We start from the raw sequence: 24,194 nt of genomic DNA, 5'->3' as shown, positions 1-24,194 counted from the left end.
AAAAGTTGGAAAAAAGCGCAAAAGAAGTGAAAGACCAGAGAGGGGAACCTGAAATGACCGAGATGGACTGTTCACAGCAGGGGAGAGAGGGAGGGAGAAAAAGAGGAGTAGGAGAAAGAAAGGGAAAATCAATTAGAGAGAGTAGAAGGTCTATAATGGCTTCACACAGTGGGAAAGAGAGAGAAGGAAAGAGAATGAGAGAGGAGGGTGGGGAACAACAGCAGACTTCGTGTTTGGAGAAGTTGTCTTCATTGAAAGGTAAGTAGAGGAAGATAGCGGAAGATTGAGGGGGAAAGGAGGAAAGAAAGGCGGAGCAGCAGGGGGAGCTGTTTCAGCGTGACCCTACCCACTCTGGTGATGCGGATTTTGAAGGTTGCGTCTGATGCAACCCTGTTCTAGCACAGCAGAATTGGGGAAGGGGGCTTTTTGCCGTGACACCGCTCTACTGGAGTGGGTAGGGGACACTTTTCACCGGGACACTTCAGTAGTGTCAAATTTACTGTAGAGTCAAAGTTAGACTTTCTGTTCATTTACAATGTCATTCAGCAGTCTGCAGAACCAAGATATCCAAAGAGAATTGAATTCAATAAATAGACACCAACAGGGAGAGAGGAACATAGATAAAGTGACTAATTAATCCCAGCACAGACCTTAGGAGCTTCCTGTGTCACGTGCAACTGTGTCCTACCTGCCGTGCTCTCTTTACGGCTGTTTAAGTTCATTTCAGTTAGAGAAAAAGTTGGCCTGTGACACACGCACACAGGAGATTGCTGGTTAATTTGAGTGGATAAACACACACACAATGACACAGGAGAGAAGAGGATGCCACCACAGAGTGCTGGGTGACCTTGGTACAATGACAGTGTACCTGATGGACCCTCTGTCACCGCTCTGTCCTTCAGATCCCCGTGTGTGTGTTAGTGAGTGCTCATCCCCAACTAAAGGGAATCGCCACCTGAAAAGTACATTCAGAGCACGGTTTGTTGTTTGAAAAAGACAGGATAGCGAGACCGTTGCAGAGAGCGAGACAGTCGTAGAGAAAGAGATCGTCGTAGAGAAAGAGACCGTCGTAGAGAAAGAGACAGTCGTAGAGAAAGAGACAGTCGTAGAGACGGTCGTAGAGAAAGAGACCGTCGTAGAGACAGTCGTAGAGAAAGAGACCGTCGTAGAGACAGTCGTAGAGAAAGAAACCGTCGTAGAGACCGCCGTAGAGAAAGATACAGTCGTAGAGACCGTCGTAGAGAAAGACACAGTCGTAGAATCAGTCGTAAAAGACAGTCGTAGAGACAGAGACCGTCGTAGAGAAAGAGACTGTCGTAGAGAAAGAGACCGTCGTAGAGAAAGAGACAGTCGTAGAGACGGTCGTAGAGAAAGAGACAGTCGTAGAGAAAGAGACCGTCGTAGAGACAGTCGTAGAGAAAGAGACCGTCGTAGAGACAGTCGTAGAGAAAGAAACCGTCGTAGAGACAGTTCTAGAGAAAGAGACCGTCGTAGAGAAAGAGACCGTAGTAGAGAAAGAGACAGTCGTAGAGAAAGAGACAGTCGTAGAGAAAGAGACAGTTGTAGAGAAATAGACCGTCGTAGAGAAAGAGACCGTCGTAGAGACCGCCGTAGAGAAAGATACAGTCGTAGAGACCGTCGTAGAGAAAGACACAGTCGTAGAATCAGTCGTAAAAGACAGTCGTAGAGACAGAGACCGTCGTAGAGAAAGAGACTGTCGTAGAGAAAGAGACGGTCGTAGAGAAAGAGACAGTCGTAGAGACGGTCGTAGAGAAAGAGACAGTCGTAGAGAAAGAGACCGTCGTAGAGACAGTCGTAGAGAAAGAGACCGTCGTAGAGACAGTCGTAGAGAAAGAAATCGTCATAGAGACAGTTCTAGAGAAAGAGACTGTCGTAGAGAAAGAGACCGTCGTAGAGAAAGAGACTGTCGTAGAGAAAGAGACCGTCGTAGAGAAAGAGACCGTCGTAGAGAAAGAGACCGTCGTAGAGACGGTCGTAGAGAAAGAGACAGTTGTAGAGAAAGAGACCGTCGTAGAGAAAGAGACCGTCGTAGAGACAGTCGTAGAGAAAGAGACCGTCGTAGAGAAAGAGACCGTCATAGAGACAGTCGTAGAGAAAGAGACCGTCGTAGAGACAGTTGTAGAGAAAGAGACTGTCATAGAGAAAGAGACCGTCGTAGAGACCGCCGTAGAGAAAGAGACAGTCGTAGAGAAAGAGACAATCGTAGAGAAAGAGACAGTCGTAGAGAAAGAGACCGTTGTAGAGACAGTTGTAGAGAAAGAGACCGTCGTAGAGACAGTCGTAGAGAAAGAGACCGTCGTAGAGACAGTCATAGAGAAAGAGACCGTCGTAGAGAAAGAGACAGTCGTAGAGACAGAGACAGTCGTAGAGACAGCTGTAGAAACAGTCGTAGAGACAATCGTAGAGGTAGAGATAGAGACAGTCGTAGAGACAGCTGTAGAGACAGCTGTAGAGACAGTCGTAGAGACAGTCGTAGAGAAAGAGACAGTCGTAGAGAAAGAGACCGTTGTAGAGACAGTTGTAGAGAAAGAGACCGTCGTAGAGACAGTCGTAGAGAAAGAGACAGTCGTAGAGACAGTCGTAGAGACAGTCGTAGAGAAAGAGACAGCCGTAGAGAAAGAGAGAGACCGTCGTAGAGAAAGAGACCGTCGTAGAGACAGTAGTAGAGAAAGACAGTCGTAGAGACCGTCATAGAGAAAGAGACAGTCGTAGAGAAAGAGACCGTCGTAGAGAAAGAGACCGTCGTAGAGAAAGAGACCGTCGTAGAGAAAGAGACCGTCGTAGAGAAAGAGACCGTCGTAGAGAAAGAGACAGCCGTAGAGAAAGAGACAGCCGTAGAGAAAGAGACCGTCGTAGAGAAAGAGACAGCCGTAGAGAAAGAGAGAGACCGTCGTAGAGAAAGAGACCGTCGTAGAGACAGTAGTAGAGAAAGAGACAGTCGTAGAGACCGTCATAGAGAAAGAGACAGTCGTAGAGAAAGAGACATTCGTAGAGAAAGAGACAGCCGTAGAGAAAGAGACCGTCGTAGAGAAAGAGACCGTCGTAGAGAAAGAGACAGACGTAGAGATAGAGGTAGAGACAGTCATAGAGAAAGAGACAGTCGTAGAGAAAGAGACAGTCGTAGAGAAAGAGCCCGTCGTAGAGAAAGAGACAGAGACAGTCGTAGAGACAGTCATAGAGATAGAGGTAGAGATAGAGACAGCTGTAGAGACAGTCGTAGAGACAATCGAAGAGGTAGAAATAGCCGTAGAGACAGTCGTAGAGACAATCGAAGAGGTAGAGATAGCCGTAGAGACAGTCGTAGAGAAGGTCCTAGAGATAGAGACCGTCGTAGAGACAGTCGTAGAGACAGTCGTAGAGACAGTCGTAGAGAAAGATACCGTCGTAGAGACAGTCGTAGAGAAAGATACCGTCGTAGAGACAGTCGTAGAGAAAGAGACCATCGGAGAGACAGTCGTAGAGAAAGATACCATTTACATTTACATTTAAGTCATTTAGCAGACGCTCTTATCCAGAGCGACTTACAAATTGGTGAATTCACCTTCTGACATCCAGTGGAACAGCCACTTTACAATAGTGCATCTAAATCATTAAGGGGGGGGTGGTGAGAAGGATTACTTATCCTATCCTAGGTATTCCTTGAAGAGGTGGGGTTTCAGGTGTCTCCGGAAGGTGGTGATTGACTCCGCTGTCCTGGCGTCGTGAGGGAGTTTGTTCCACCATTGGGGGGCCAGAGCAGCGAACAGTTTTGACTGGGCTGAGTGGGAACTGTACTTCCTCAATGGTAGGGAGGCGAGCAGGCCAGAGGTGGATGAACGCAGTGCCCTTGCTTGGGTGTAGGGCCTGATCAGAGCCTGGAGGTACTGCGGCGCCGTTCCCCTCACAGCTCCGTAGGCAAGCACCATGGTCGTAGAGACAGTTGTAGAGAAAGAGACCATCGTAGAGACAGTCGTAGAGAAAGAGACAGTCGTAGAAAAAGAGACCGTCGTAGAGAAAGAGACAGTCATAGAGATAGAGACAGTCGTAGAGACAGCTGTAGAAACAGTCGTAGAGACAATCGTAGAGATAGAGGTAGAGATAGACAGTCGTAGAGATAGAGGTAGAGACAGCCATAGAGATAGTCGTAGAGACAGAGACCGCCATAGAGACAGAGACCGTCGTAGAGACAGAGACCGTCGTAGAGAAAGAGACCGTCGTAGAGAAAGAGACCGTCGTAGAGAAAGAGACCGTCGTAGAGAAAGAGACCGTCATAGAGAAAGAGACTGTCGTAGAGAAAGAGACCGTCGTAGAGAAAGAGACCGTCGTAGAGAAAGAGACCGTCGTAGAGAAAGAGACCTTCGTAGAGAAAGAGACCTTCGTAGAGAAAGAGACCATCGTAGAGAAAGAGACCGTCGTAGAGAAAGAGACCGTCGTAGAGAAAGAGACAGTCGTAGAGAAAGAGACAGACAGTCGTAGAGACAGAGGTAGAGATAGAGACAGTCGTAGAGACAGCTGTAGAGACAGTCGTAGAGATAGAGGTAGAGATAGAGACAGTTGTAGAGACAGTCGTAGAGACAGCTGTAGAGACAGCCATAGAGATAGAGATAGCCGTAGAGACAGTCGTAGAGACAGTCGTAGAGAAAGAGACAGTCGTAGAGAAAGAGACAGCCGTAGAGACAGTAGTAGAGAAAGAGACAGTCGTAGAGACCGTCGTAGAGAAAGAGACAGTCGTAGAGACCGTCATAGAGAAAGAGACAGTCGTAGAGAAAGAGACCTTCGTAGAGAAAGAGACAGCCATAGAGAAAGAGACCGTCGTAGAGAAAGAGAACGTCGTAGACAAAGAGACCTTCGTAGAGAAAGAGACAGCCGTAGAGAAAGAGATCGTCGTAGAGAAAGAGACCGTCGTAGAGAAAGAGACAGACGTAGAGATAGAGGTAGAGACAGTCATAGAGAAAGAGACAGTCGTAGAGAAAGAGCCCGTCGTAGAGAAAGAGACAGAGACAGTCGTAGAGACAGTCATAGAGATAGAGGTAGAGATAGAGACAGCTGTAGAGACAGTCGTAGAGACAATCGAAGAGGTAGAGATAGCCGTAGAGACAGTCATAGAGAAGGTCCTAGAGATAGAGACCGTCGTAGAGACAGTCGTAGAGACAGTCGTAGAGAAAGATACCGTCGTAGAGACAGTCGTAGAGAAAGAGACCGTCGTAGAGACAGTCGTAGAGAAAGATACCGTCGTAGAGACAGTCGTAGAGAAAGAGACAGTCGTAGAGACCGTCGTAGAGAAAGAGACCGTCGTAGAGAAAGAGACCGTCGTAGAGAAAGAGACAGTCATAGAGATAGAGACAGTCGTAGAGACAGCTGTAGAAACAGTCGTAGAGACAATCGTAGAGATAGAGACAGTCGTAGAGACAACTGTAGAGACAGTCGTAGAGATAGAGGTAGAGAGAGAGACAGTTGTAGAGACAGTTGTAGAGACAGCCGTAGAGATAGTCGTAGAGACAGCCGTAGAGAAAGAGACAGAGACCGCCGTAGAGACAGAGACCGTCGTAGAGAAAGAGACCGTCGTAGAGAAAGAGACCGTCGTAGAGAAAGAGACCGTCGTAGAGAAAGAGACCGTCGTAGAGAAAGAGACCGTCGTAGAGAAAGAGACCGTCGTAGAGAAAGAGACCGTCGTAGAGAAAGAGACAGTCGTAGAGAAAGAGACAGACAGTCGTAGAGACAGAGGTAGAGATAGAGACAGTCGTAGAGACAGTCGTAGAGACAGCTGTAGAGACAGTCGTAGAGATAGAGGTAGAGATAGAGACAGTCGTAGAGATAGAGGTAGAGATAGAGACAGTCGTAGAGATAGAGGTAGAGATAGAGACAGTTGTAGAGACAGTCGTAGAGACAGCTGTAGAGATAGCCATTGAGATAGCCGTAGAGACAGTCGTAGAGGTAGAGACAGTCGTAGAGACAGTCGTAGAGACAGTCGTAGAGACAGTCGTAGAGACAGTCGTAGAGACAGTCGTAGAGACAGTCGTAGAGACAGTCGTAGAGAAAGAGACAGCCGTAGAGAAAGAGACAGAGACCGTCGTAGAGAAAGAGACCGTTGTAGAGACAGTCGTAGAGAAAGAGACAGTCGTAGAGACCGTCGTAGAGAAAGAGACCTTCGTAGAGAAAGAGACAGCCGTAGAGAAAGAGACCGTCGTAGAGAAAGAGACCGTCGTAGAGAAAGAGACAGTCGTAGAGAAAGAGACCGTCGTAGAAAAGAGACAGAGACAGTCGTAGAGACAGTCATAGAGATAGAGATAGAGACAGCTGTAGAGACAGTCGTAGAGACAATCGAAGAGGTAGAGATAGCCGTAGAGAAAGTCGTAGAGACAGTCGTAGAGAGAGACAGTCAGAGATAGAGGTAGAGATAGTTGTAGAGAAAGAGACGTTCGTAGAGGCAGCTGTAGAGACAATCGTAGAGATAGAGGTAGAGACAGTCGTAGAGATAGAGACAGTCGTAGAGACCGTCGTAATGTAAATGTAGAGACAGTCATAGAGAAAGAGACAGCCGTAGAGAAAGGGACAAGAGACCGTCGTAGAGAAAGAGACAGACCGTCGTAGAGATAGAGACAGTCGTAGAGATAGAGACAGTCGTAGAGATAGAGACAGTCGTAGAGATAGAGACAGTCGTAGAGATAGAGACAGTCGTAGAGATAGAGACAGTCGTAGAGATAGAGACAGTCGTAGAGATAGAGACAGTCGTAGAGATAGAGACAGTCGTAGAGATAGAGGTAGAGATAGAGACAGTCGTAGAGATAGAGGTAGAGATAGAGACAGTCGTAGAGATAGAGGTAGAGATAGAGACAGTCGTAGAGGTAGAGATAGAGACAGTCGTAGAGATAGAGACAGTCGTAGAGATAGAGACCGTCGTAGAGATAGAGACCGTCGTAGAGATAGAGACCGTCGTAGAGATAGAGGTAGAGATAGACAGCTGTAGAGACAGTCGTAGAGATAGAGGTAGAGATAGACAGCTGTAGAGACAGTCGTAGAGATAGCCGTAGAGACAGTCGTAGAGATAGAGACAGCCGTAGAGAAAGAGACAGAGACAGCCGTAGAGAAAGAGACAGAGACCGTCGTAGAGAAAGAGACCGTCGTAGAGAAAGAGACCGTCGTAGAGAAAGAGACCGTCGTAGAGAAAGAGACCGTCGTAGAGAAAGAGACCGTCGTAGAGAAAGAGACAGACAGTCGTAGAGACAGTCGTAGAGAAAGAACAGAGACAGTCGTAGAGACAGTCGTAGAGACAGTCGTGGAGACAGTCGTGGAGACAGTCGTGGAGACAGTCGTGGAGACAGTCGTGGAGACAGTCGTAGAGATAGAGACAATCGTAGAGATGGAGACAATCGTAGAGATAGAGGTAGAGAGAGACAGTCGTAGAGTTAGAGGTAGAGAGAGACAGTCGTAGAGATAGAGAGAGACAGTCGTAGAGATAGAGAGACAGTCATAGAGATAGAGGTAGAGATAGAGGTAGAGAGAGACTGTCTCTACCTCTATCTCTACGACTGTCTCTCTCTACCTCTATCTCTACCTCTATCTCTACGACTGTCTCTCTCTACCTCTATCTCTACCTCTATCTCTATCTCTACGACTGTCTCTCTATCTCTACGACTGTCTCTACCTCTACGACTATCGTAGAGACAGTCGTAGAGATAGAGACAATCGTAGAGGTAGAGACCGTCGTAGAGATAGATTATGTCGTAGAGAAAGAGACCGAGACAGTCGTAGAGAAAGAGAAAGTCGTAGAGACAGTCATAGAGACAGTCATAGAGACAGAGGTAGAGACAGAGGTAGAGCTAGTCGTAGAGACAGTCAGAGGTAGTTGTAGAGAAAGAGACCGTCGTAGAGAAAGAGATCGAGACAGTCGTAGAGACAGTCATAGAGATAGAGGTAGAGACAGAGGTAGTAGAGATAGTCGTAGAGTCAGTCATAAGAGGTAGTTGTAGAGAAAGAGACAGTCGTAGGGACAGCTGTAGAGACAATCGTAGAGAGACAGTCGTAGAGACAGCTAGAGAGACAGTCGTAGAGATAGAGACAGTCGTAGAGATAGAGACAGTCGTAGAGAGAGAGTTGAAAGCATCCAGAGGGAGACTGTGGCTAACGGACGGGAACGGCCATCGCTGGGTCCTCACACACACTGTATGTGCCACGCTGGCTTGTCAGATAAAAGGGAATCTCTACAGCAAGGAACCAGAGAGAGTGAGGCGTTGCCGCAGGGAGCACAACAACAGCTGAACTAAACAACCACTAATATATATATATATATATAACAGAGACAGAGAGAGAGAGAGAGAGAGAAGCAAGATTTGTGACCTGTTGCCACGAGAAAAGGACAACCAGTGAAGAACAAACACCATTGTAAATACAACCCATATTTATGCTTATTTATTTTATCTTGTGTCCTTTAACCATTTGTACATTGTTAAAACACTGTATATATATATAATATGACATTTGTAATATCTTAATTGTTCTGAAACTTCTCTATGTGTAATGTTTACTGTTCATTTTTATTGTTTATTTCACTTTATATATTCACTTTATATATTATCTACCTCACTTGCTTTGGCAATGTTAACACGTTTCCCATGCCAATAAAGCCCTTGAATTGAATTGAGAGAGAGGCAGTGAGAGAGAGAGGCAGACAGAGAGAGAGAGGCAGAGAGAGAGAGAGAGAGGCAGAGAGAGAGAGAGAGAGGCAGAGAGAGAGAGAGAGAGGCAGAGAGAGAGAGAGAGAGAGAGGCAGAGAGAGAGAGAGAGAGAGAGAGGCAGAGAGAGAGAGAGAGAGGCAGAGAGAGAGAGAGAGAGAGAGAGAGAGGCAGAGAGAGAGAGAGAGAGGCAGAGAGAGAGAGAGGCAGAGAGAGAGAGGCAGAGAGAGAGAGGCAGAGAGAGAGAGGCAGAGAGAGAGAGGCAGAGAGACACAGACAGAGACACAGACACAGACAGAGACACAGACTCACAGTTGAAATAAAGCATCCTGAGCACCCAGAGACAGGCTGTGGCTAAAGGACAGGAGCTAGAGAGACAGTCGTAGAGATAGAGACAGTCGTAGAGATAGAGACAGTCGTAGAGATAGAGACAGTCGTAGAGATAGAGACAGTCGTAGAGATAGAGACAGTCGTAGAGATAGAGACAGTCGTAGAGATAGAGACAGTCGTAGAGATAGAGACAGTCATAGAGATAGAGACAGTCGTAGAGATAGAGACAGTCGTAGAGATAGAGACAGTCGTAGAGAGAGAGTTGAAAGCATCCAGAGGGAGACTGTGGCTAACGGACGGGAACGGCCATCGCTGGGTCCTCACACACACTGTATGTGCCACACTACCTGTTAGATAAAAGGGAACCTCTCCAGGAAGGAGCCAGAGAGAGAGTGAGGCGTTGCTGCAGGGAGCACAACCACAGCTGCACCACTAATGGACAGAGAGACAGAGAGAAACTTTTTCATCTCTCCTCTCATCCATCTCAGTCTCATCCTGCTCTCTCCTAGTGTATCCTCATCCCAACACATTTACAGAACAGCCCTTGCATGACAGAGAAGAGAGGGAGAACAAAATAAAAGAGGGAGACTTGGTAAATAAATGGCCAGAGAGGAGATGGAGAGATACAGAGGAGAAATAGAAAAGACAAAGTAAATGTTGGAGGGATGGAGGGAGCAGAGTCAGATAGGTAGAGGGGGAGAGAGGGTGGGAAACATGGGGATGGAAGGAGAGAGAGAGGGTGGGAAACATGGGGATGGAAGGAGAGAGAGAGGGTGGGAAACATGGGGATGGAAGGAGAGAGAGGGCGGGAAACATGGGGATGGAAGGAGAGAGAGAGGGCGGGAAACATGGGGATGGAAGGAGAGAGAGAGGGCGGGAAACATGGGGATGGAAGGAGAGAGAGAGGGCGGGAAACATGGGGATGGAAGGAGAGAGAGGGTGGGAAACATGGGGATGGAAGGAGAGAGAGGGCTGGAAACATGGGGATGGAAGGAGAGAGAGGGCTGGAAACATGGGGATGGAAGAGGTGAGAGAGGGCTGGAAACATGGGGATGGAAGGAGAGAGAGAGGGCGGGAAACACGGGGATGGAAGGAGAGAGAGGGCTGGAAACATGGGGATGGAAGGAGGGAGAGAGAGGGTGGGAAACATGGGGATGGAAGGAGGATGGAAGGAGAGAGAGGGCTGGAAACATGGGGATGGAAGGAGAGAGAGGGCTGGAAACATGGGGATGGAAGGAGAGAGAGGGCTGGAAACATGGGGATGGAAGAGGTGAGAGAGGGCTGGAAACATGGGGATGGAAGGAGAGAGAGAGGGCGGGAAACACGGGGATGGAAGGAGAGAGAGGGCTGGAAACATGGGGATGGAAGGAGGGAGAGAGAGGGTGGGAAACATGGGGATGGAAGGAGGATGGAAGGAGAGAGAGGGCTGGAAACATGGGGATGGAAGGATGGGGATGGAAGGGGGGAAACATGGGGATGGAAGGAGGATGGAAGGAGAGAGAGGGCTGGAAACATGGGGATGGAAGGAGAGAGAGAGGGCTGGAAACATGGGGATGGAAGGAGAGAGAGAGGGCGGGAAACATTGGGATGGAAGGAGAGAGAGGGGGCGGGAAACATGGGGATGGAAGGAGAGAGAGAGGGCGGGAAACATTGGGATGGAAGGAGAGAGAGAGGGTGGGAAACATGGGGATGGAAGGAGAGAGAGAGGATGGGAAACATGGGGATGGAAGGAGAGAGAGAGGATGGGAAACATGGGGATGGAAGGAGAGAGAGAGGATGGGAAACATGGGGATGGAAGGAGAGAGAGAGGATGGGAAACATGGGGATGGAAGGAGAGAGAGAGGGTGGGAAACATGGGGATGGAAGGAGAGAGAGAGGATGGGAAACATGGGGATGGAAGGAGAGAGAGAGGGTGGGAAACATGGGGATGGAAGGAGAGAGAGAGGGTGGGAAACATGGGGATGGAAGGAGAGAGAGAGGATGGGAAACATGGGGATGGAAGGAGAGAGAGAGGATGGGAAACATGGGGATGGAAGGAGAGAGAGAGGGTGGGAAACATGGGGATGGAAGGAGAGAGAGAGGATGGGAAACATGGGGATGGAAGGAGAGAGAGAGGGTGGGAAACATGGGGATGGAATGAGGGAGAGAGGGTGGGAAACATGGGGATGGAAGGAGAGAGAGGGCTGGAAACATGGGGATGGAAGGAGAGAGAGAGGGCGGGAAACATGGGGATGGAAGGAGAGAGAGAGGGCGGGAAACATGGGGATGGAAGGAGAGAGAGGGCGGGAAACATGGGGATGGAAGGAGAGAGAGAGGGCGGGAAACATGGGGATGGAAGGAGAGAGAGGGCGGGAAACATGGGGATGGAAGGAGAGAGAGGGCGGGAAACATGGGGATGGAAGGAGAGAGAGAGGGCTGGAAACATGGGGATGGAAGGAGAGAGAGAGGGCTGGAAACATGGGGATGGAAGGAGAGAGAGGGTGGGAAACATGGGGATGGAAGGAGAGAGAGGGCTGGAAACATGGGGATGGAAGGAGAGAGAGGGCTGGAAACATGGGGATGGAAGAGGTGAGAGAGGGCTGGAAACATGGGGATGGAAGGAGAGAGAGAGGGCTGGAAACATGGGGATGGAAGGAGAGAGAGAGGGTGGGAAACATGGGGATGGAAGGAGAGAGAGAGGGCGGGAAACATGGGGATGGAAGGAGAGAGAGGGCTGGAAACATTGGGATGGAAGGAGAGAGAGAGGGTGGGAAACATGGGGATGGAAGGAGAGAGAGGGTGGGAAACATGGGGATGGAAGGAGGATGGAAGGAGAGAGAGGGCTGGAAACATGGGTATGGAAGGAGGGAGAGAGAGGGCTGGAAACATGGGGATGGAAGGAGAGAGAGAGGGCTGGAAACATGGGGATGGAAGGAGAGAGAGAGGGCTGGAAACATGGGGATGGAAGGAGAGAGAGAGGGCTGGAAACATGGGGATGGAAGGAGAGAGAGAGGGCTGGAAACATGGGGATGGAAGGAGAGAGAGAGGGCGGGAAACATTGGGATGGAAGGAGAGAGAGAGGGCGGGAAACATGGGGATGGAAGGAGAGAGAGAGGGCGGGAAACATGGGGATGGAAGGAGAGAGAGAGGGCGGGAAACATTGGGATGGAAGGAGAGAGAGAGGGTGGGAAACATGGGGATGGAAGGAGAGAGAGAGGATGGGAAACATGGGGATGGAAGGAGAGAGAGAGGGTGGGAAACATGGGGATGGAAGGAGAGAGAGAGGATGGGAAACATGGGGATGGAAGGAGAGAGAGAGGGTGGGAAACATGGGGATGGAAGGAGAGAGAGAGGGTGGGAAACATGGGGATGGAAGGAGAGAGAGGGTGGGAAACATGGGGATGGAATGAGGGAGAGAGGGTGGGAAACATGGGGATGGAAGGAGAGAGAGGGCTGGAAACATGGGGATGGAAGGAGAGAGAGAGGGTGGGAAACATGGGGATGGAAGGAGAGAGAGGGTGGGAAACATGGGGATGGAAGGAGGATGGAAGGAGAGAGAGGGCTGGAAACATGGGGATGGAAGGAGGGAGAGAGAGGGTGGGAAACATGGGGATGGAAGGAGGATGGAAGGAGAGAGAGGGCTGGAAACATGGGGATGGAAGGAGGGAGAGAGGGTGGGAAACATGGGGATGGAAGGAGGATGGAAGGAGAGAGAGGGCTGGAAACATGGGGATGGAAGGAGAAAGAGAGGGTGGGAAACATGGGGATGGAAGGAGAGAGAGAGGGCGGGAAACATTGGGATGGAAGGAGAGAGAGAGGGCGGGAAACATGGGGATGGAAGGAGAGAGAGAGGGCGGGAAACATTGGGATGGAAGGAGAGAGAGAGGGTGGGAAACATGGGGATGGAAGAGGTGAGAGAGGGCTGGAAACATAGGGATGGAAGGAGGGAGATAGAGGGTGGGAAACATGGGGATGGAAGGAGGATGGAAGGAGAGAGAGGGCTGGAAACATGGGGATGGAAGGAGGGAGAGAGAGGGTGGGAAACATGGGGATGGAAGGAGAGAGAGAGGGTGGGAAACATGGGGATGGAAGAGGTGAGAGAGGGCTGGAAACATGGGGATGGAAGGAGGGAGAGAGAGGGTGGGAAACATGGGGATGGAAGGAGGATGGAAGGAGAGAGAGGGCTGGAAACATGGGGATGGAAGGAGGGAGAGAGAGGGTGGGAAACATGGGGATGGAAGGAGGATGGAAGGAGAGAGAGGGCTGGAAACATGGGGATGGAAGGAGGGAGAGAGAGGGTGGGAAACATGGGGATGGAAGGAGAGAGAGAGGGCTGGAAACATGGGGATGGAAGGAGGGAGAGAGAGGGTGGGAAACATGGGGATGGAAGGAGGATGGAAGGAGAGAGAGGGCTGGAAACATGGGGATGGAAGGAGGGAGAGAGAGGGTGGGAAACATGGGGATGGAAGGAGGATGGAAGGAGAGAGAGGGCTGGAAACATGGGGATGGAAGGAGAAAGAGAGGGTGGGAAACATGGGGATGGAAGGAGAGAGAGAGGGCAGGAAACATTGGGATGGAAGGAGAGAGAGAGGGCGGGAAACATTGGGATGGAAGGAGAGAGAGAGGGCGGGAAACATGGGGATGGAAGGAGAGAGAGAGGGCGGGAAACATTGGGATGGAAGGAGAGAGAGAGGGTGGGAAACATGGGGATGGAAGGAGAGAGAGAGGATGGGAAACATGGGGATGGAAGGAGAGAGAGAGGGTGGGAAACATGGGGATGGAAGGAGAGAGAGAGGATGGGAAACATGGGGATGGAAGGAGAGAGAGAGAGTGGGAAACATGGGGATGGAATGAGGGAGAGAGGGTGGGAAACATGGGGATGGAAGGAGAGAGAGAGGGTGGGAAACATGGGGATGGAATGAGGGAGAGAGGGTGGGAAACATGGGGATGGAAGGAGAAAGAGAGGGTGGGAAACATGGGGATGGAAGGAGAAAGAGAGGGTGGGAAACATGGGGATGGAAGGAGAGAGAGAGAAAGACATGGTAGTGGATGAAGCCTAGATTAGTTTTGCTCCAGTCGACAGATCATAAACGGAGGGAGGGGGAACGAGGAGAAGAGACAGGGAGAGGGGGAGATTAGTGCCACTTCAGGAATGACAGAAGACTAAAAAGAGGGAGGGAGGAAAAAGACAGAAGAGGGCTCTTGAAATGTAGTCCGGATTAGCTTCACTCGGAGAACAGGATGAGAGAACAGAGAGGAAGAGAGAGAATGAACGAGAAAAAGAAAGAGAGGAACAGAGACTGAAAATAATGTCCATTTGGGTAAATATCCTGTACAGTATAAGAAAAACGTAGTATATTTTCAGTCAGTGTGAAAAACATCAGCAATGGAAGGAAACAGTCAGAAGGTCAACACTACTGCTGCTGTTCCCCACAGAAACACTATCAGTGTTGTTAATGAACAACCACGGGATCATTACAACTTCACACATCAAACGTTGATTCTAGTTATTTGGACAGATGAAATGATCCCCTCTCTCTCTTTGGAATAGAGTAAGTGTTTAAGAAGAGAGAATATATAGAGCATTATACATCTCCTGGTTATGGGCTGATGATAAACACTATGAAGAGAAGACACACCCAGGCACGCCCCACACACACACCTAACTAATGATATCCCTGCCTGTAGCGTGGAGACGAGGCTGGGACATTTATTTAGCCCTCCTGCCCAGTCCACTGGGATGTGATGGGAATTGGGACAGACGTCTCACACACACACACACACACACACACACACACACACACACACACACACACACACGTCTCTTCAACTGTAGAGTGTAGAGGCATTCCCACAGTGACTGGGCAACATTCCCGACCGGAATAGGAACAGGCAGCTCAGTGGACCGGAAGACTAACATTACTGTAGGAAGGGCCTGGGTTAGAACAACTCTGGGAATTCACACCAGAGACACGGAGGCAGAGTAAAGAAAAGAGATAGAGAATGAGAAAGTGTGTGTGAGAGAGAGGAAAGAGAAGGAGCAAGAGAGCTTGCTGTTGAACTGATGACAAATGTATACTAAAAGGTCTGTTCTTTTGACGCACGCGCACACACACACACACACACACACACACACACACACACACACACACGATGATGCTAGAGAAGCCGTCACCAACCTTTGAGTCAGAATCACTCTGCCTTCCGAGATCTACTACTCTGTTTATCAACATGACTTAAAATATAAGCCTTTGAAACATTAACCAATTAAAAACAGTACTGTAGTAGTGAGGTTTGTGCAGTAAGCTAGAGGCCCAATACATTATCACCACATACTGGCTTTGATTGAATTGCCCTGCCAATGCATTGTTGTTAGGGACATTTAAAAAAAAATATTAAAACATTTGAGGCTATATGATCACACCGGTAACAGATCTGTTGTTGTGTTACTTGTATGCTCACTCAGCTGTGCCTCGCTTTTTATTTTACTGGGCTGATCTTATTTTACTGGGGTCAGTCTCAGCAGAGGGAGAGAGCAGCAGACTGAGGGTCAGTCTCAGCGGAAGGAGAGAGCAGCAGACTGAGCATCAGTCTCAGCAGAGGGAGAGAGCAGCAGACTGAGCGTCAGTCTCAGCGGAAGGAGAGAGCAGCAGACTGAGCGTCAGTCTCAGCGGAGGGAGAGAGCAGCAGACTGAGCATCAGTCTCAGCAGAGGGAGAGAGCAGCAGACTGAGCGTCAGTCTCAGCGGAAGGAGAGAGCAGCAGACTGGGGTCAGTCTCAGCAGAGGGAGAGAGCAGCAGACTGAGCGTCAGTCTCAGCAGAGGGAGAGAGCAGCAGACTGAGCGTCAGTCTCAGCAGAGGGAGAGAGCAGCAGACTGAGCGTCAGTCTCAGCGGAGGGAGAGAGCAGCAGACTGAGCATCAGTCTCAGCAGAGGGAGAGAGCAGCAGACTGAGCGTCAGTCTCAGCGGAAGGAGAGAGCAGCAGACTGGGGTCAGTCTCAGCAGAGGAGAGAGCAGCAGACTGAGCGTCAGTCTCAGCAGAGGGAGAGAGCAGCAGACTGAGCGTCAGTCTCAGCAGAGGGAGAGAGCAGCAGACTGAGGGTCAGTCCCAGCGGAGGGAGAGAGCAGCAGACTGAGGGTCAGTCTCAGCGGAGGGAGAGAGCAGCAGACTGAGGGTCAGTCCCAGCGGAGGGAGAGAGCAGCAGACTGAGGGTCAGTCTCAGCGGAGGGAGAGAGCAGCAGACTGAGGGTCAGTCCCAGCGGAGGGAGAGAGCAGCAGACTGAGGGTCAGTCTCAGCGGAGGGAGAGAGCAGCAGACTGAGGGTCAGTCCCAGCGGAGGGAGAGAGCAGCAGACTGAGGGTCAGTCCCAGCGGAGGGAGAGAGCAGCAGACTGAGGGTCAGTCTCAGCGGAGGGAGAGAGCAGCAGACTGAGGGTCAGTCCCAGCGGAGGGAGAGAGCAGCAGACTGAGGGTCAGTCTCAGCAGAGGGAGAGAGCAGCAGACTGAGGGTCAGTCTCAGCGGAGGGAGAGAGCAGCAGACTGAGGGTCAGTCCCAGCGGAGGGAGAGAGCAGCAGACTGAGCGTCAGTCTCAGCAGAGGGAGAGAGCAGCAGACTGAGGGTCAGTCCCAGCGGAGGGAGAGAGCAGCGGACTGAGGGTCAGTCCCAGCGGAGGGAGAGAGCAGCAGACTGAGGGTCAGTCTCAGCAGAGGGAGAGAGCAGCAGACTGAGGGTCAGTCTCAGCGGAGGGAGAGAGCAGCAGACTGAGGGTCAGTCTCAGCGGAGGGAGAGAGCAGCAGACTGAGGGTCAGTCTCAGCGGAGGGAGAGAGCAGCAGACTGAGGGTCAGTCTCAGCGGAGGGAGAGAGCAGCAGACTGAGGGTCAGTCTCAGCGGAGGGAGAGAGCAGCAGACTGAGGGTCAGTCCCAGCGGAGGGAGAGAGCAGCAGACTGAGGGTCCGTCTCAGCGGAGGGAGAGAGCAGCAGACTGAGCGTCAGTCTCAGCGGAGGGAGAGAGCAGCAGACTGAGGGTCAGTCTCAGCGGAGGGAGAGAGCAGCACACTGAGGGTCAGTCTCAGCGGCGGGAGAGAGCAGCAGACTGAGGGTCAGTCTCAGCGGAGGGAGAGAGCAGCAGACTGAGGGTCAGTCTCAGCGGAGGGAGAGAGCAGCAGACTGAGGGTCCACCTCTCAACATCCCTCCACTCTCCCCTTCCTCCACTGACACGGACCAAAAAGGGACACCTTCTTCCAGCTGTTGGAGAAACTCAAGTCGCACCGCATTATTTCCACCTCATCCACAAATTCATGTTGTTACTCCTATGAACAGAGAAAGTGAAATATTCCTTGATATTAAAAAAGACCCAAGCCACTAATAACAACAAGCCTGTAGATACACTTTCCTACTCATTCATTACTGATGCACTGCTTGTTGCAGAGCTAAGTGGAAATAGGAAGAAAGTGCATTTTATGGCTTAAAAAAGTGTTGAATACAAAGTGTTGAATACAAAGTGTTGACAGGGCTGAGTAAGAACTTAAACATGGAGTCACTCATAAAAACAGCAGCTCTTTGCTTGTATTCGTTGACAGTTTCTCTCTAGTCATGGTTTTAAATGTTCTGATATCTTTGCTGTATTCGTTGACAGTTTCTCTCTAGTCATGGTTTTAAATGTTCTGATATCTTTGCTTGTATTCGTTGACAGTTTCTCTCTAGTCATGGTTTTAAATGTTCTGATATCTTTGCTGTATTCGTTGACAGTTTCTCTCTAGTCATGGTTTTAAATGTTCTGATATCTTTGCTGTATGCGTTGACAGTCTCTCTTTGCTGTATGCGTTGACAGTCTCTCTCTAGTCATGGTTTGAAACGTTTTGAAATCTCACAGTATTACATTTTATTGTAGCTTTCTTTATGCTGCTACGTTACTGCAGACACGGTTATCTTAGCTATCCGATTGGCCAGCGGTGGCATAGTTCACTTGATTTCCTATCCAGGCCCACCGGGAAGGCAGTGTTTGTATGAAATGGTAACAGTTTCCCTACCCGGCCGGCGCGCAGGGCAACACAAGGCTTTATCGTTGGCTTTTTTACACAAATGTTTGGCGATTGACTAGAAATACCTTGGAGATGGACAAGTCGATCGATCAGTTGGTCAGAATACTGCTGTGACAAAAAGGGGAGGGGTCAGAATACTGCTGTGACAAAAAGGGGAGGGGTCAGAATACTGCTGTGACAAAAAGGGGAGGGGTCAGAATACTGCTGTGACAAAAAGGGGAGGGGTCAGAATACTGCTGTGACAAAAAGGGGAGGGGTCAGAATACTGCTGTGATAAAAAGGAGTCAACAGGAGTGATGAAGTTAGGACCTGAGGAAGAGGGACAATTACAGAGCTATACAGAGAATCAAATGAAATGTTATTGGACTAACAGTAAAATGCTTACATCCAGCGCCTTTTCCATTAACTTCATCGATATAGGGGGCGCTCTTTTAATTTTTGGATAAAAAAACGTTCTCGTTTTAAACAAGATATTTTGTAACGAAAAGATGCTCGACTATGCATATAATTGACAGCTTTGGAAAGAAAACACTGACGTTTCCAAAACTGCAAAGATATTATCTGTGAGTGCCACAGAACTAATGCTACAGGCGAAACCAAGATGAAATTTCATACAGGAAATGCCCCAGATTTTGAATGCGCTGTGTTCCAATGTCTCCTTATATGGCTGTGAATGCGCCAGGAATGAGCCTACACTTTCTGTCGTTTCCCCAAGGTGTCTGCAGCATTGTGACGTATTTGTAGGCATATCATTGGAAAATTGACCATAAGAGACTACATTTACCAGGTGTCCACTTGGTGTCCTCCGTCGAAATTATTGCGCAATCTCCAGCTGCGTCCACTTTTCATTTGGTTCAGAGGAGAAAGACAACTGCCACAAATAATTTATCATCGAATAGATATGTGAAAAACACCTTGAGGATTGATTTTAAACAACGTTAGCCATGTTTCTGTCGATATTATGGAGTTAATTTTGAAAAAAATTTGGCGTTGTAATGACTGAATTTTCAGTTTTTTTTCTTAGCCAAACGTGATGAACAAAACGGAGCGATTTCTCCTACACAAATAATCTTTTTGGAAAAACTGAACATTTGCTATCTAACTGAGAGTCTCCTCATTGAAAACATCCGAAGTTCTTCAAAGGTAAATTATTTTATTTGAATGCTTTTCTTGTTTTTGTGAAAATGTAGCCTGCTGAATGCTAGGCTTAATGCTATGCTAGCTATCAATACTCTTACACAAATGCTTGTGGAGCTGTGGTTGAAAAGCATATTTTGAAAATCTGAGATGATAGTGTTGTTAACAAAAGGCTAAGCTTGTGAGCCAATATATTTATTTCATTTGCGATTTTCATGAATAGTTAACGTTGCGTTATGCTAATGAGCTTGAGGCTATGATTACGCTCCCGGATACGGGATTGCTCAACGCTAGAGGTTAATGCAGAGTTAACAATAAGATAAATAGTAATGATTCACGAGGAATAGAAACACGAAGTGAATAACAAATAAAGAGTCAAATAACATGTCAACATACAGTACAGGAAGTACCAGTACTGAGTCAATGTGCAGGTGTACGAGGTAACTGAGGTAGCCATGTACTGAACATACCGGTAGGGGTAAACTGACGAGGTAGAGAGAGCAGAATGGTGGAGCGAGAAAAGGAGAAGGAGAATGATGAAAGAAAAGGATATGAAAAAAGAATGCCCTCACAAACATTTTGATTTGAGCTAGGAGGAAGAGGTGAGGTGGAGGAGAACATCAAAGGTGAGATGAAGGGCAGAACGTCCCCAGCTACCTCTGGTAGACAGAGGAAATATGGAAACAGATGAAGGGAGACGTTAGAGAGCTCTACATACTGGTTTCACACAGAAGAGCCTATGAGTGAAAGAGAGAGATGAAAAAGAGGAGTTTACTCACTGGGCTCACAGCACACTGTGACTCGCAGCTTCATGCAAGGCAGCGGAGAGCTTTCCCCTGTAGGCAATGCTGGAGAGAGAGAGACAGAGAGAGAGAGTTATTACTAAACATATTCCAAATTTTTACAAATTGAACCCAGAGGAAAAACTAAGAATACTCATGGGCGAAGGAGCAATGGCTCCTCTTGCAGCCAAATATGTATTTTCCTGCCATAGCCTGAGGGACACTGAATAATAACATCTGCATAGTAAGCAGTAACTTAATTGTTATTGCTATTATTGTTATTTCTGTAATTATTATTATTTTTGTATTTAATTTTGTATTATTATTTACTACACTTTTATATTTTATATTTGCTATCATTTAGAATTTTGTTAGAGAGATGTATACATTGTTGCTTTGGCAATATTGACACAATGTTTTTCATGCCAATAAAGCAGCTTGAATTTGAATTTGAGAGACGGAGAGAGAGAGACGGACAGAGAGAGAGAGAGAGAGAGAGAGAGACGGACGGAGAAACAGAGAGACGGACAGAGAGACAGAGAGAGAGACGGACAGAGAGAGAGAGACGGACAGAGAGAGAGACGGACAGAGAGAGAGAGACGGACAGAGAGAGAGAGACGGACAGAGAGAGAGAGACGGACAGAGAGAGAGAGACGGACAGAGAGAGAGAGACGGACAGAGAGAGAGAGACGGACAGAGAGAGAGACGGACAGAGAGAGAGACGGACAGAGAGAGAGAGACGGACAGACAGAGAGAGACGGACAGAGAGAGACGGACAGAGAGAGAGAGACGGACAGAGAGAGAGACGGACAGAGAGAGACGGACAGAGAGAGAGACGGACAGAGAGAGACGGACAGAGAGAGAGACGGACAGAGAGAGACGGACAAGAGAGAGAGACGGACAGAGAGAGAGACGGACAGAGAGAGACGGACAGAGAGAGACGGACAGAGAGAGAGACGGACAGAGAGACGGACAGAGAGACGGACAGAGAGACAGAGAGAGAGAGAGACGGACAGAGAGACAGAGAGAGAGAGACGGACAGAGAGACAGAGAGAGACGGACAGAGAGGGTGGGAGAGACGGACAGAGAGACGGACAGAGAGAGAGAGACGGACAGAGAGAGAGACGGACAGAGAGAGACGGACAGAGAGAGAGACGGACAGAGAGAGAGAGACGGACAGAGAGAGAGAGACGGACAGAGAGAGACGGACAGAGAGAGAGAGAGAGAGACTGACAGAGAGAGAGACAGAGAGAGAGAGAGAGACGGACAGAGAGAGAGAGAGAGAGACGGACAGAGAGAGAGACGTACAGAGCGAGACGGACAGAGAGAGAGAGAGACGGAGAGAGAGAGACGGACAGAGAGAGAGAGAGACGGACAGAGAGAGAGAGAGAGACGGACAGAGAGAGAGAGAGACGGACAGAGAGAGAGAGACGGACAGAGAGGAGGGAGAGAGAGACAGACAGAGAGAGACGGACAGAGAGAGAGAGACGGACAGAGAGCGAGAGACAGAGAGAGACAGAGACACAGAGAGAGAGAGAGAGAGAGAGAGAGAGAGAGAGAGGTCACAATCAGATGAGCTCCTGCATTTTTCAGCATTTTCTTTAAAAAAGATAGATTAGGAGTTAGATAAACTTGGATTTTTTGTCAGGAACACATACTGGATTCTACCCTCTACAACATAACCCCCACTTCAAATCAAAACTTAAAACCTACAACCTGATTTTGGACGGAATTACGGAATCACCTGGAAGGTTCACAACTACCAAGATTTATTTCTCTATACAGCAAATTCTCTGGAAAACAACAGAAACCTGAAAACCCCATCCAACCTGGAACTGAGTGAGTAATGCTTAGTCCGAAACTATATATTTAAAAGCCAAAAGCCAAGAAGAAAAATACACAACATTACTTTACTAATAACATCTGCATAGTAAGCAGTAACTTAATTGTTATTGCTATTATTGTTATTACTGTAATTATTATTATTTTTGTATTTAATTTTGTATTATTATTTACTACACTTTTATATTTTATATTTGCTATCATTTAGAATTTTGTTACAATGTATATTGTATACATTGTTGCTTTGGCAATATTGACACAATGTTTTTCATGCCAATAAAGCAGTTTGAATTTGAATTTGAGAGACGGACAGAGAGAGAGAGGGACAGGGAGAGAGAGAGAGAGGGGGACAGAGAGAGAGAGAGAGAGAGGGACAGAGACTCAGGACAGCACAACTAGACCCATCCCATCACAACACAGCTCTACTAGACCTGGCCCATCACAACATAGCTCTACTAGACCCAGCCCATCACAACACAGCTCTACTAGACCCAGGTCATCACAACACAGCTCTACTAGACCCAGCCCATCACAACACAGCTCTGACCACTACTCCAGGGTCGGACAGAACACTGCCCTTCAGGGAAGTAGACCACATGACGCAGTCCACACCTTGTATCAGTCAGATCATCAGCCTACATATGCTGAGGTAACCTCTGGCAGAAGACCCCTAGAACAATCAGAGATAGGAGAGGTGCGCCAACTACTGCAACTAATATGCAGACTACTGAGCTAGACAGTCCCTTTAATTCACACACGGGCACGCATGCGCACACACACACACACACACACACACACACACACAGGGTTGCAGATTGCATTGTACTTATTTTATGTGCAATCTTATTCCATTCTTATTAATTTGTTTACAACTATTCTTAATTTTATTGACACCGGTATTATAATAATAATTCTGTGTGATGGTGTGTGTGCGTGTGTGTGTGTGTGTGTGTGTGTGTGTGTGTATGTATGTATGTATGTATGTATGTATGTATGTGTATATGTATGTATGTATGTATGTATATATATGTATATGTGTGTGTATGTGTATATATATATATATATATGTATATATGTATATATGTATATGTGTATATGTATATGTATATATATGTATATATATATATATATATATATATATAGTATTATTTTTATTTGTTTTTTTTCGATGTACTTTACTCAAACCAATGAATATCACTTATTATAAATGAGATCATTAAGTATCAGCTCTTGGAATATCCAGGGCCTATACTCTTCACATTTTGGTTATAAAACAACAAATCCAGAATTGCTTAAAAACATCAAGGGACAGGACATCATAATCCTACTGGAAACATGGTGTCGTGGAGACATAGATACTCAGTGTCCCTCAGGCTATAGAGAAAGTTTACTACCGTCAATCAAACATAAACATGTTAAAAGGGGCCGAGACTCAGGTGGAATCATCATTTGGCATAAGCGGGACTTAGCGCTGGATGAAATGAAAAAAGGTACCACTCACATTTGGCTAAAACTTAACAAAGGTACAATCTATTGTGACAATGATGTATACATATGTGCAGCTTATGCTCCTCCTTCAGATTCATCATATTATGATGATCAGTTTTTTGACAATCTCCAGACAGAAATCATTACATTTCAGGCACAGGGTAAAGTGCTTCTTTGTGGAGATTTCAATGCAAGAACAGGTTCTGAGCCTGACTACACTGATGCGGGAGGTAACCATCACATATTTGGACACCCGTCCTTATACAGTAGCCCTATTATAAATAATAGAAACAGTCCTGACCAAATACTGAACAAAAATGGAAAGGAGTTAGTACATCTCTGTCGAGCCTTAGGCCTGTACATGCTTAATGGTAGAATCAGAGGGGACTCTTTAGGTCAGTTTACTTACTGCTCAGCTCTTGGGACAAGTGTAGTCGATTATGCCATCACTGACATTGACCCCTCTTCCATTAGTGCATTCACTGTCAGACCACAGACACCCTTGTCAGATCACAGTCAGATCAACGTGTTTCTGAAGAAATTAACCGGCAATATTCATTCAAAAAAACAGCCCAATAAACTCTACAACATAAACCAATCATACAGATGGGCTCCAAACAGTGCAGAGAGATTCACTGAAGCATTGAACTCAAATGAAATAATGAACTCTATACAGTTTTTCAATAACTCACGGTACCAAAACAATAAAGATGGTGTCAATTCAGCTACTCAAAACATCAACTGCATATTCCAAAAAGCAGCATCGAAAGCAAATTTGAGAAAACCAAAGAAATGCAACATCAGAAGCAAAAATCAAAATGTTTCTGACAAATGGTTTGATAATGAATGTAAAACAATTAGAAAACACTTGAGACAAATGTCAAACAAAAAACATAAGCAGCAAAACAACCCAGAGCTAC

General features: G+C 47.7%; 1 protein-coding gene across 1 annotated transcript in view; it reads right to left on the bottom strand.

Annotated features, from left to right (window-relative positions):
* Positions 1–24,194, bottom strand: part of LOC135520724 (ephrin-A4-like) — a 171,055-nt gene that overhangs the window by 7,411 nt on the left and 139,450 nt on the right. Inside the window, exon 3 of the mRNA XM_064946486.1 lies at positions 19,942–20,010. Coding sequence (XP_064802558.1) covers positions 19,942–20,010 — 69 coding nt within the window. The remainder of the gene's footprint in view (positions 1–19,941; positions 20,011–24,194) is intronic.

This window comes from Oncorhynchus masou, chromosome 29, assembly GCF_036934945.1.
Source record: "Oncorhynchus masou masou isolate Uvic2021 chromosome 29, UVic_Omas_1.1, whole genome shotgun sequence".
In the NCBI taxonomy this organism is placed as follows: Eukaryota; Metazoa; Chordata; class Actinopteri; order Salmoniformes; family Salmonidae; genus Oncorhynchus; species Oncorhynchus masou.
This window is presented reverse-complemented; position numbering and strand designations above follow the sequence as displayed.